Here is a 12998-nt window from a genome sequence, read left to right as displayed (position 1 = left end):
GCTCGTGATGCATCTGTGGATGCATGACAAAGGTGCAGTTAGCCTTTCTGACTGCATCCCCACATTGATGGCCCACGTTCATCTTTGAGTCATTATTGACTCCGAGATCCTTTTCTGCCTCTGTGCTGGCAAGAGGGGAGTTCCCAGCCTGTAGGTACACTGCTGGTTCTTCCTCCCCAGGTGCAGCACCTTGCACTTGTCAGTATTGAAACCCATCATATTCTCACCTGCCCACCCCCGTAACTTGTCCAGATCTGATTGCAGCTTGTCCCTGCCCTCTAGCATGCCCACATTCCCCCACATCTTAGTGTCATCTGCAAATTTGAACAAGGTGCTATTCACCCCCTCATCCAAGTCACTGATGAAGATGTTGAACAGTGGGAGCCCGAGGACTGAGCCCTGGGGGACCCCACTGCCCACATCCCTCCAGGTTGAAAATGACCCATCCACCACCACTCCCTGGGTGTGGCCCTGCAGCCAATTGGTGATCCATCTGACCGTGTAGGGATCGACACCACCATCACCTAATTTTTTAATGAGAATGGGGTGAGAGACAGTGTCAAAGGCTTTTCTAAAGTCCAGAAAGATTACATCCAGTGATGCCTGCATCCAAGGATTTAGTGACCTGATCATAGAAGGCCACCAGCTTGGTTGCCCCTAAGCATATACTCCCATGCTGGTCCCTCACCGACGTGTTCCTGGATAATTTTCTTGAAGAGCTTCCCCAGGACTGAGGTAAGACTAATAGGCCTATAATTTTCTGGGTCCTCCTTCCTCCCTTTTTTGAAAATGGGAACCACATTGGCCATCTTCCAGTCCTCTGGCACCTCGCCAGAGCACCACAAGTGCTCATAAAGCTTCCAAGGCAGTGGCAGCGGGGCGCAAAGCCCAGCTCACAGCAGCAGTCCATCCTCACCCCACACAAACCCTGTGGGTATGTGCCTCCTGTGCCATGTGCAGTGGTGGGAGCCCTCCCCCCCACGCGTCTGGACAAGCTGCCCAGGCTCCAAACTTCCCACAACCCATCCAGGGCCTCATTTACACCTGCCCCACACTCCCCCTCACTGTGGGGCCCTCGAGCTGCCCCTCCCCCACCACACCCCTTCCCCTTCACAGACTTGCCTGCTGTGGATGCTGCTCTGCACGCTGCTGGGGTGTGATCCCGGCTTTATGTCAGTGCATGCCTCCCCCCACCCCCCCCTTGCAGCTGCCCAGAGCCTATGCCACCACTGCCCTGCATTTGGGGAAGGCTAAGCCCCGTTAGCCCTGACCTGGTGCCTATGGTGTGCATGCCTGCCGCACGTGCATGGCTAAAGTATCATTTTTCACAGAACTACCGGGACCCATTTGCCAAGATCAATGTAGTTTCATGAATATTCCATAAAAAAAATTATACTTTAGCCACACACATGCCATGAATTTTCTACGAGAAATCCACAATTTTCTCAGGGCCCTACTCATGACTTGCCTTGAATTGTCAGTAGCAGTGTTTGCCTCAGGTGAGACTTTACCTGCAGATGAGTGGAGGGAGTGGCCCCTACCCTTTCCAACAGTTCTGAAGTTGCTGAAAAAGGCAGCAGGAAGTGAATGGTTAAAGCTTTTAAAGCCCACTAATGGATTTGGCTGCATGGCTTCTGTTTAAAAAGGTATTTTAGAGAATCCTTGAAGTGGCATTAGAATGTGTCAAGGAATAATATTATGTGATCTCCAGCACTGGTCTTACTCAGCAATGTTCTAGGCTGAAGTAGGCCCAGTTTACAAATGCAAACACACTTAGCTGTAACCTCCACTTGCAGTCTGAGAATCCAGCTGGTTCTGCCTTTTCTGCTCATACCCGATTCTGCAAAGGTCTGAAATGATGACTTTGTTAATGATAAAGCTGAACGGACACAGCTTAGTCGGTCTATGCCCTGAGCTGTTTGCTTTACTGGCTGTAACAAAATGTCAACAGCCATGGGAGACTAACACATACCTCTTTGTAGGTTAGATTGTTTTTATATACATCTGAATTACACTTGGATTAGGAACCAACAGATGTGCATCGATCCCAGGGTAATACACACAATAGGTGGCTGTTAATGTGCTTTGCCACTAGGGGGCAGACGAGCCAAGAGCTACTCCAGGATGGATGTGGACTGACAGCATCCAAAGTGGTGTAACTTATAGTAGTAAAGATTTATCCCGCTTATTTCAGGGGAAACTTACCCAAGTTTAGAGGCTTGCATCTTTTGCTCACTTTTTTTTTTTCTCCTCCACTGGTGTAATGCTGATAATGTTGATTTAAATATTTTACCTGTCCAGTGCCAAAGACCATACAGAGCAGAGATGTAGAATCACACTCACTTTTCTATGTGCAGATACACAACACAATTACACTAGTGTAATCTTCCTTTAGGCCAGTGTAAATATGGAGTAGACATAGTGTACAGTCCTATACCTGTGTAAATCAATCTACACTGGGGGAGTTACTCAGAGTTTGGAATAATGATACAGCAACCTAAGTTACACTGGCATAGTTCCAGCTCTCATCAGTTTTGTTCCACGGTAGTCATTTGCTTGATGCAAAACAGGGTGGAATCAGCTACCTGTCCCTGGTAGCAAGGTACTGTATTACTGCCTGCTGTGGGGAACTACCTGGGAAGAGCTGGTCACCTCTTGGCTGTGGACATCACTGTAACTTACTATTGGTGTAAAAAAACAAAACAATGTAACGTATCTGTCTACACCCTCTAAATACAATAGTAAACATAGGATCAGCCTAGACAAGCTCCATCACTGCTGGGTCCTGGGACAATCCAGGGAAACCAAACCCAAAAATGGTGTTGTCAATGAAGAGCATTCTCTCAGTTCAACATCAGGGTGGATTTACATGGCTAATAAGTAGAGTTAAGAAGGTGCTCGGATCAGCGTAACAGGCATAGTAAACTGGAGGCGTGGAGAAGGACCCAGGCCAAGGGAAAGTAAGTGGGCTTGTTAGCCAGCAGTTTACATTATGGAAAGTTGTCCTTCTTGCCCCCTACACTTTATAGGACCTGTTTTAGCCTTTCTGTAGCATCCTCTCTCTTCAGAGAACTGAGTAAACACTGTCCAATGAATCCAACCAGAAAAGGTGAGCTGGGTCCTCTGAGGACAGGTGACCGAGAAGAGTAGTACATTATTATTCTGGAATGACTGACAGGTACAATTAAGACACCTGCACTAGATCATTGTAACCTCTCACTGCCCTAGCTGTAGCAATAGAGATTAATCCTTTCTGTGCGTTTTATGGGAGGAACTATAGATAAACTGTGATAGAGCAGAGGCTTTTGATGCCTGTGGGCGCAAGATCATCCATTCCACTCCCCCCATTTCATTTCCATTCTTTCTATCTTTATGTCTCTCACAGGAGAATGACTCTGACCATGTTCCATGCCTGGAGACAATACCCAACCCTGATGAAGGAGGAAAAAGAGAAAGAGGCAAGGAGGGAGCAGCTGCGGCGGAGAGTTGCTGAAATTCTCCCCGACTTCTGCACATGACAAACTAGGGCAGAACGGAGACAGAAGAGCGGCTTCTATGATGAGCAGAACAAATGCAAGAGGAAGGCTGTGTCTGTAGGGGGCCAAGCTCATACATCCGAGGGACCCAAGCTCTTCCCCATGTGGGGCAGGAGGGGTGGTAGGCTGATGGATAAGCAACCAGAACCTCTTTCTGGTTCTTCTGTTTCCGGACTGAATGTAACACTGGCAACCAGGCTGTTGGCTTTGCTTTCTACCTTCTGAGCCCCACAATGGAACAGCAACACCTTGCTTGGTAGGTTGTGAGATATTGCGCAGGATAAATTCCAGCTGAAATGCAGTCCACAGGGGGATTGTTTTTGCTGTAGTTAGACTCTGGCTGTAGAAGTGAGACTCAAACATCTGCCCTAAGGCAAAGCCAGCCCAGAACCAAAACGTGCTTTTATATCCTGGAGCAGAGTCCTAGGTACCTTTCTGTAGCCCATATCCTCTATGAGGTGACACGCTGTGGCTTTATGCAAAGATAAATAAACTGAGTCCTTTGACAATCCAAGACAGCAGTGTCATTGAACAGCCCTTGTGCTGTGGAATAGTGCACAGAACCCAGCCCATGAGGGACAGCTGCTAAAAACTTGTAGACACAGGGTCTGGGGTGAGGAAAATGGTACCCTTTATGACAGCTAACATAACTGTATACATGCCAGCCAGCACTTGTATAGAAATTATGGTAATTAACTGAGGGTTGACCCTATAGCCCAGTGCAGTGCTATGTAGAGGTACCTGAGCTAGCTCTGAACAAGCTGCTTCAGTCCCAGAAGTAATTTTGCCATGTCAGAGCAGTGCCGTCTATACAAGGGCTAGTATATATCCTGGGTGGAGTGTTGTGCTAACGTAGGTAAGACTTCTGGTTCCTCAGGCAGCTTGTTCAAATTAGCCTGGACTTAAAGATGCATATGGAGGAGGATTGAGCTATGAAAGTTTAACACTTAGACCTCTAGCCTAGGACAGGGCAAATTGCACTTTAATTCCCCCAGCACAGCTCATGCTAAAGCTTAGGCTCCCCACTGAGGCTATATTTGAGCATTTTTGCCCTGAACACAGCTGGCCTTTTGTTGATTAAGGCTTTTGACTAGGAGCTGTTTCACGTGATTTACTATTGCATGTAACCACCTAGTCAAAATAAGCCTATAAACACAGGAGTTAAAACGGAGTGAAGATCCAGTCTTCTAGAGCAGTGGTTCGCAATGCTGGGCTGTGGAGGTGCTATGGGTGGGTCACAAGGGCTGATACTGGCAGGGAAGGAGTCAGCTGATCCCCCTGCTTCTGCAAGTGTTCCCCTAGGTTGCAGGGTTGCCAGTTGTCCATTGGACACCTGGTAAAAAGCCAAGCTAAAAATGCCTGTCTGAAAAATTCATTACAAAAATTGAACCATCGGAGGGATCTACTCAGATGCAACAATTCTCAAGTTATATGCCCACGAAGGAAATTGTCTTGAGGGGACTTCAAAAGAAGTCTTATAGATTGGGTAGCCAAGCTGAAGGCATAACAACCAGAGCTGAGCCTATCCCCTTTATCTCCCAGGCGAGTGCCCTACCCCTGGCCTTGGCTTTTAGGCCTCTCCATATTTCTTTCATGAGAAAGAAATGCCATACTATCTTCAAGATCATACATATGGAGTATTCAGTGTACATTAAAGGTTCCTCCATGATACAGCTATAAAGACTGCACAACCTGTGCCTAGCCATGAGCACAAGCAAGTCCCCATTTATCTTCCCTTTGTTAGTAACTTTAACCTTCAAAAGGAAAACTAACTCACCCAAGATATAGGAGACCTAGGTTCAGGGCCATGCTGTCATTCAGAAAATCCACATCCCAAGCAAGTACTCTAGTCACCTGGTTACACCATGGTAACAGACTCTATATTTTGGAAAAAATCTGTGCAAAAAAACCCAAACATCCCAGTTTTATCCTAATGTAAAACAAAACCAAAAACTAAAACTTATTTTTTTCCTTCAAGGAGACTTCCTATTTTCTAAATATATCAGCCAATATCTCTCGCTCTCTAAAAATTACCTTTTGAGTTGAAAATACCATAGACCAGTAAGTAACTTTCAGTCACTACAGGCTTTACTGAATCTAAATGGAAATGTAGGTTTTTGGAATACAGCAAAATTGCCCTGAAGCACACAGTTGCCTTGTAATAGGGCAGGGGTTAGCAGCCTTTTCCAGCAGGGGACCAGAATGACCCACCTTGGGTCCGAGACGGGCAAGCACTTGGACCTGGCCACCACTGCTACCTTCTCCCTACGTTTTACCACAGGAAGAACTCCCCTTCTATCAAGGCCCAGGAGCCTGGCTGCAGCATGAGCAGAGTCCCTCGCTGCTCAAACCAGCTGGATCTGGCCCATGAGCTGTAGGTTGCTGACCCCTGTAATAGAGGATATATTAACCAAGACCATGCCATAGATAATAGATAACTATTTATTTGAAAATCAGAACTGCATCCATCTCAATATGCTGGCCATGTTACAAAGTGGACACATAACATACTTCTTTCAATAAAGCTCACAAGTACAGCATTTCATGTTAGGATTCCTCCCAAAACCTAGGGACAAAAAAAACCTACCCAACACGCACTTAAGTAGAAACAATTTTTTTAGATCTTGTATCTTTCACTGTATCATTAAAAACAGTTCTATAAAGACACAAGCTCTTGAGAAGTCCAATTTGCAATTTCAGGAAGAACCTCATCTGCTTCTTGCAGGATCATCCCTTTACAAACAACCTGGGGCTGGAAGAAAGTCTTAGAGAGCTAACAGCTTCACTGAAAACTGTAGAAGGAACACACATTCATGACTGCACGCAAACACACACATACACAAACGCATGTACGCTTCCTGCCCTAATAAGGCAATATACATTCACAGACAATCATATACTCAATGACTTTAAGATACTAGGTAGTCAGGCAGTATCCACTCTAGAAAAAAAATAAAATTTGCTGTAAAAGGTTAAGACACTTGAAACAATCTACATTGAAAAAAAATAAAAGCACCATTACAGCATGGAGGCAGAAATGTGTTTAGAATCACTGGCAGTGGCAATTCTTGGTCAGCAGTGAGTACTGTCATTTGAAAAAAAAAAAAACAAAAAACAAAAAAAAAAAACAAAAAAACACAACCAACCCTAAAGGTTAAGTGGTGGGGATGGGTTACATAGTCCTAAGACTGGTCTACAAGAGTGTCTACCACAGAACAAACACATGGCTGAGAAGACACAGTTAAGGCAGAATGCCAAGTTATCGCTCGCAACATGCAACTAGTGCATCAGCAGCACTGAACTCACCAAACAATAGGGCACTAGTATTTGTGCATGGGTTGGATACCACAACAGTAGGCAAGTGTTATGAGAGTCTTGGCTCTTTCAGGTTCACCCTGGCCTGCACAATGCCCACCACAGAGTAACAGTACAAGCCTCAAAAGGAGAACACAAAGGGGGGAGGATAAAACATCCATTCCAACATTTTGATGGGAGAAAAGCAAGTTAAAAGGGAAAAAAAAAATGGCTGAAGTCCTTCCCTGGTTTGTTTGGGGGGTTTTTTTGGAACAGCTTTAAACTCTGCCACTGCACAGCAAGAACTCTGAAGGGCCTGGACTATATTTCTTCATTGCTATACATGTATGCATGATACTTCACACACAAAAGCATGACCTTGCCTTGAGGAGCTTCCACTTGAGCATCAGTTGATCTCAGCAGGGTGCCCAACCTGGAGCCCACCTCTCCAGCCAACCTCCCCCCGTGACCCAGCTTACTACACCACAGTGCTCCAACAGGCTGTTAGTTTCATGCTGCTGCCCTTTCCTCCCAGACCCCAAAGCCAATCCTTTATAATCCCACCACAACATACCAGATATTAGCTTTCTACTACCAGTGAGGCCACATGGGGTTAAACAAGACAAGACGAGTAAAACAGAACATTCTTCGCACGAGACAGTCCACCATCCCTACCAACGTTGTGGGGTAGTTACCCTTCATTGACTTGCTGCTAATAGCTGTGGGTATTCAAAGGAAGGTCCAACAATCAGAAATGCAAAGTTTGCAGTGCATGGCCACATTCTTCTGCCTATTCCTGCTCTGACTGTGCTTTCCAGCTCCAAGAAGGCATTCATGAGGTAATCTTCCAAGGGAAAGGCTTGGATTGTAAACAAGGTGGTGGCCATTAAAAAAAAAAAACAGGGTGCAATTTATGGCCTTGTTGCTCCATACGGAGAGTCCACAGATCTGCTGCTGCAAAAATCCAGGCTGTGTCCAGGCAGTTCTGATTCCCACTACAAAAGGATGCTGTACACACAAACCAGCACGCCGGTTCCCTCATTTGATTGAGGGAAGCCTGGAGCAAGGAAGGGAAGGGAAGCCACCCTCCCCACCCCATTCTGTGCTCTAAACTATGCACCTTCAAAGTGCCTTTTTAAATTTTTGGCTCAGAAGGCATCTCTCTCAAGCCTTTCCAAAGTCCCAACAGGAAAGAGGTGTGCCAAACTACTTTCCTGCTGTCGAGCCAAGGTAGAGAGATCAGTGCAGTGCCATAAAGATTCCCCTCCCTACAGGCTCCCCCTTGATTTCAGCATATCCCAGCAGGCCCCCTCTATACACATTCTTGCTATGGAAACACTTGCAGCTAATTAGCATGGACGTAAAGCTTTTGATGCAAGCATGACCCTGGGCTCAGACTTCCAGTCCCAGATGAAATCTGAGTCTCTCCTAGCTGCTGGAGGGATTAACACAAGATGTGCAACTGATCTTCATTTTGCATCAGGGATCAGCAGGGGGCTGGAGTCTCCACTTTCCTTGGGTCATCCCCAGTCAGAGGAAGGAAGTGAGAAAGAACTATTCACAAAAAAGAAATCAAATAAAAGTTCTTTCCACATCTCTGGGCTCCAAGCGCAACAGCCCGCTAAGACTCACCAATTACCTCTGCGTTATGGAAAGCACACACGCTGCTACAAAGAACAGAACAGTGCAAAGTGTCATTATTTCAACTTAATTTAGGCAGTGTGTTGCAAGTACGTACAATGGTTGTGAAAGGTGTTGAGCTGACAGTTCTGGGGGCCAAAGTTACAGTAGTAAGACAAACTTGGCCCTCCACATTCTTTACCAAAGGCCTCTACCAGCTGTTTGGAAGGGACAGCTTCTTGTGCCAAATTCCAGTCTCCAAGCAGCCCCATGCTGTCTTCCAGCACAGGTAACTAAGTAATGGAGTGAACATTTATCAGTAATTAGAGCAAAATTCCTCCCATCTCTACTCTTGCATCTCAGCTCTGCTCAGCTCATTAGTACTGCTTTGCTCTCAAAGTCCTGGGCTTTTCTAGCCACATATGCCAAATTATGAAGGTGTTTCATAACCATACTGATTGAAAACACACCAGCTCACACATTTTGCCTGAAATAGAAGCCCAGGGAAGTGCAGGTGAAGCAAGACATCAGATCATCTAGCACCACACCAAGCTGGTGTTTTCATTCAGGTGCCTCCTCTGGGGTCCTTCCTTCAGCCCCTGCTTCTAGGATCATTCTGTTCTCACCTTTGTGGCTCCTTTGAAAAACAGGTTGATTATCAGGACCCATACAAATTCTCAATGAATGGAAGAGAAGGAGCCAAAATGCAGAATTTCTGTGGGGAGCCATCTATCACAAATCATAGAATAGAAGGATTGAAATGATGCTACCAGGAGAAGACAACCCCACCACCACCACCCCCCCACACACCCTTCCTCCTGATGAGGACAGAGGTCATTATAAAGGCAGTAGCATCATCAGACAAGGGACTATTTGCCCACCCTCAAAGACCAGCTCCTCTCCAGAGCTACTTATTAGACCTACTTATAGGGAGATAGGATGCAAACTTCATCATGTCTGGGGAAGAGGCAGTCACGCTCCAAGAGGGAACTAAGAACAGAAAGCATGTTAGAATTTTGTTCATGAACTTTACCACCTGAGGGAAGTGGCCCACAGTTGACTAACACCCCCCTCCTTTTCACATGGTCAAATTCATTAACCAAATTTGGTTAAACTAAAGCAATTATTTTAATTGCTTGTCCTTAGCTTGGAATGTGACTTGCTCTGCCAGTCCTGACACAACACTTCTAGCCTAAAATGTCATCTTCCCATCTCTACAAGGTGGGCCAAGAAAAGATATATGATCTCATGTCACAAATCTTGCTTCTGTCATCTCCCTGGTCCATTACAACTACAACATACTACTTACTAAGTTACTTAGGAACTGACAGCTTTCCTCCTTGGAAAATATTTACCAGCTCTCTGATGACTGAAGTTGCCAACAGAGCTAAAAATATTTCAAGGAAATCAAGTCAAGTCCTGGGATTAACTCAGTCTCCCCAGGGCGCCAGAGATGAGAGAGGACTATTGCATGAAATGGGACCAGTCTTCCCTTCTCACTCTGTCACAGACAGGGATGGAATAACACCTTTTGGCAGGCTAAGAGCCGAGATGGTTTCAGACAACCCTAGAGTTGTGTTGCTCACAAAGGCACTTAATAGAAGCACTAACACTGATGGATGGAAGGAAAGATGGAGAATGATGCACAAGAGAGAAGGGAGGGGTCCAACAGGAAAAAAAAGCAACCACTAGATGGTGCCCTTTTTAAATATCCTCCAAGCCATCTGAAACCCTGCCCCAGGCAGTGGGCAGGTTTGCTCTTGGCTCCAGGCATCCACTCAGCTGCAAAATATTGCATGTGGGTGAAAAAGGGGTGGAAGGAACAGCAAGGGACTTCATCCTGACCCCTACAATGAGGCCTTGAAGTACGGCACTGGATGGCATCGATCTTGATGCATGAGTGCAGACCTGCCAGAGCCCAGGCTCTAAGTCCTGTGCCAGCCTGGTGAACCCTGTGCACAAATCACTTTATGATGGAGATGAGCAGGAAAGAAGGATGGTGTCTTCTCCCCAACCCCACAGTCTGTGTGTATGGCTTAACTGGTTATGCTACCTGCTGCTGGCTGCCAGCCTGTGAGAAGCATCTGCCTTTCAGTGCCTCTTTAGATGCTGATATGAGCAGCCCGCAAGTCAACCCAGAATGAAATAGTGTTGGGAGCCCAGTGGAAGGAAGGCAGCATTCACTTCCACTGCAAGTCAATGTGATCAGCAAGAAGGCCGCATTCACACTATGTCTTCAGCACAACGCAGTGGGGCAGGTGACCCCAGACTCAAGAACTGGCCCCAGTTGCATAGGAAACCTCGGTTATACTGACCCGTATCTACCACCAACCCGCCCAAAAGTCGACGCCCAGTGTTGTCCCGGAGAGCCATCCGAGCTTCCCTCTCGGTCACATTGTAGCTGATGTTCAGCAGCTGGATGAGGAGGATGTAGCCCATGCCAGACGTCACAATGGTGCAGTACCACACACAGGTAAATGACAGAGCAGAACTGGCAGCAAGGATAAAAGAGAGAGAGAGAGAGATGGGAGATGGCAGCCTTTTAGGTTTTGGCACAGCTGCTTTCCCTTTGTAACACAACCCTTCAACCACTTTCCTCACGACTTACAACAGCCAAGTGTTGTTCTTCTGCAGCCCCTTGCCTCAGATGAGCCCAGGCCTTTCCAAACATTAAAACCTCACAGCAACCCTCCATAACGATGCAATGACATTTGCACCACAAGTTAAACTGACACAGGGCAATGGTGAAACAATGCCTTGGTCTCGCACAGTGCTCTTTGCAGGAAAACTCTTACCCATATTATACAGATGGGGAAACTGAGGCACAGGCAGGTGAAGCAACTTGCCCACAGGCACTCGGAGCCAGTGGCCCAGCCAGAAGTAGAACCTAAGTGCCATTGTGGTGCAGCCCAGTGCTCTCTTACTAGGCCAGCCCTTTTGCCACCTCCCACAGAGAGGGGTATTAACTCCACCTCCTTCTTGGTGGACACACAGATGCCCACAGGAGTGAAGTTATATGCCATGGGTTGTACAGCAAGTCATGGGGGGAAGCAGGGAGAAGAACCAGGATGCCTGACTTACCTGACTGGCATCCTAAACAGAAAGGTCCCACCCCACCTGGCAGCAGCCAGCACCAGCCACTGTCACCTCAATCTGCGTTGGACTCTGATCTAGTCATGGCAACACCCTTCCCTACAACTTCTTCCTCATTCCAATCAACCTTTCTCTTCCCTACTTCCTGGGCATTGCCCAGCTATACCACACATCTAAAAATCCCACCAAAACATGGGCCTGGCACTTCCTTTGCTAACTGTCACCCTGACCACTTCCTTGCATTCTTCCAACCCAATCCTCCTGCCCCCAACACCCTCTTATTCAGACCATAAGCCCTTTGAAGCCAAGTTCACAGAAGTTTAGGGTCAACTCTTCCTAGGTGCTTAGCATACTGAAAACCTGATCTGGTTCTAAGGTTTTAGGAGATACTGGAACACACATACTGGCACTAAGGGATGACAAACTAAGAAAGAAGGGGAAGGGATAAGATGCAGCCAGCCAAGGTGAACACACCAAGGCTGTGAGCGGGGAGGGTGGAAAGGCTTGGGACTCTAATAGCAGGGACTATAAAGGAATTAAGTGAGAGAACATTGGGTTGGAAGCCTCACACACTGAGGATGGGAGAAAGGACAGAGCAGGAAGAAAGGACCAAGTTGTTTAAAGGCACAGGGGACCTACTTTCAAATCCTGCCAAAGACTTGTTTATATGACACTGGCAAGTTTACTGTGCCTCAGCTTCCCTATCTGTAAAATGAGCAGAGTGCTTGCTCAGAGCTGTGGCGAGGTAAATACATGGGATGTTTGGCATGATGCTGACCACAGGGGATGGAGGGGCAACCTGTCAGCAGCTGCAGGAGAAAAGGGAGCAGAGCTCCACAGTACGACCTCTCAGGAAAGGCCTAAAGTCCCCACCCCTCATCCTGGCCCAGAGCAGATTTCTCACCTGTAGTCTGAATAGACCCCTGGGCAGTAGAACAGCGCCAAGAATGTGGCCTGGCCTCTGCAGATGGTGTTCAGGGTCAGCACGATCCCGTACACAGCCGTGAGCAGGAAGAAGGAGAGTACGAGGATGAATGCTTGGTGGTTCTGCTCCCCGACACAGTTGTTAATCCTCCAATGAGCAAAGAAAGGAAGGGGTTAAATACTTTGCATCTCCCTCATTCTCTTCTGTCAGGAAATCTGGCTCTAAGGTGCATCTATATAACAGCCAGCAGGCAAAGAAAATCGCTTATGGGCCTCGGGCAGTGATCTAGGTCAGAGGTTCCCAGCCCCTGAGCCGCAGCCCTGTACTGGGCCGTAAAGGGTTGGCTGCTCATCTACAAGTCCGGAAGTGACCAGCATACTGCGGACCGGTAGCCCAATTTTTTATACCGAGTATAAAAAAAGGTTGGCTGCTGCTTCGCAGTATGCCGGTCACTTCTGGACTGCAGCTTCCATGGTCACTTCCAGTCCACGGTCTAAAAAGGTTGGGAACCACTCATCTAGATGGTATCT

At 47.0% G+C, this 12998-nt stretch overlaps 2 protein-coding genes across 5 annotated transcripts in view; one reads left to right on the top strand and one right to left on the bottom strand.

Moving 5' to 3' along the window:
- CCDC191 (coiled-coil domain containing 191) overlaps positions 1-4630 on the top strand; it is a 64189-nt gene extending 59559 nt beyond the window's left edge. Inside the window, 1 exon segment of the mRNA XM_019526911.1 lies at positions 3386-4630. Within this exon segment, the coding sequence (XP_019382456.1) occupies positions 3386-3518 (133 nt within the window). The 3' untranslated portion in view covers positions 3519-4630.
- The window catches only part of ZDHHC23 (zinc finger DHHC-type containing 23), a 73966-nt gene that overhangs the window by 58335 nt on the left and 2633 nt on the right, over positions 1-12998 (bottom strand). For 3 of the 4 annotated variants that reach the window (XM_019526907.1, XM_019526906.1, XM_019526905.1), the window contains exons 3-4: positions 12448-12615; positions 10766-10941 (exon numbers count right to left, since the gene is read on the bottom strand). In XM_019526907.1, the coding sequence (XP_019382452.1) occupies positions 10766-10941; positions 12448-12615 (344 nt within the window). Of the gene's footprint in view, positions 1-7755; positions 10942-12447; positions 12616-12998 lie in introns of those variants that run through there. The other variant, XM_019526904.1, reaches the window with a different exon arrangement.

The sequence above is a fragment of the Gavialis gangeticus genome, unplaced genomic scaffold, assembly GCF_001723915.1.
Source record: "Gavialis gangeticus isolate Ggan-Ray unplaced genomic scaffold, GavGan_comp1, whole genome shotgun sequence".
NCBI lineage: Eukaryota > Metazoa > Chordata > Crocodylia > Gavialidae > Gavialis > Gavialis gangeticus.
Note: the sequence above shows the minus strand (reverse complement) of the source record. Positions and strands in the feature narration are given on the sequence as shown.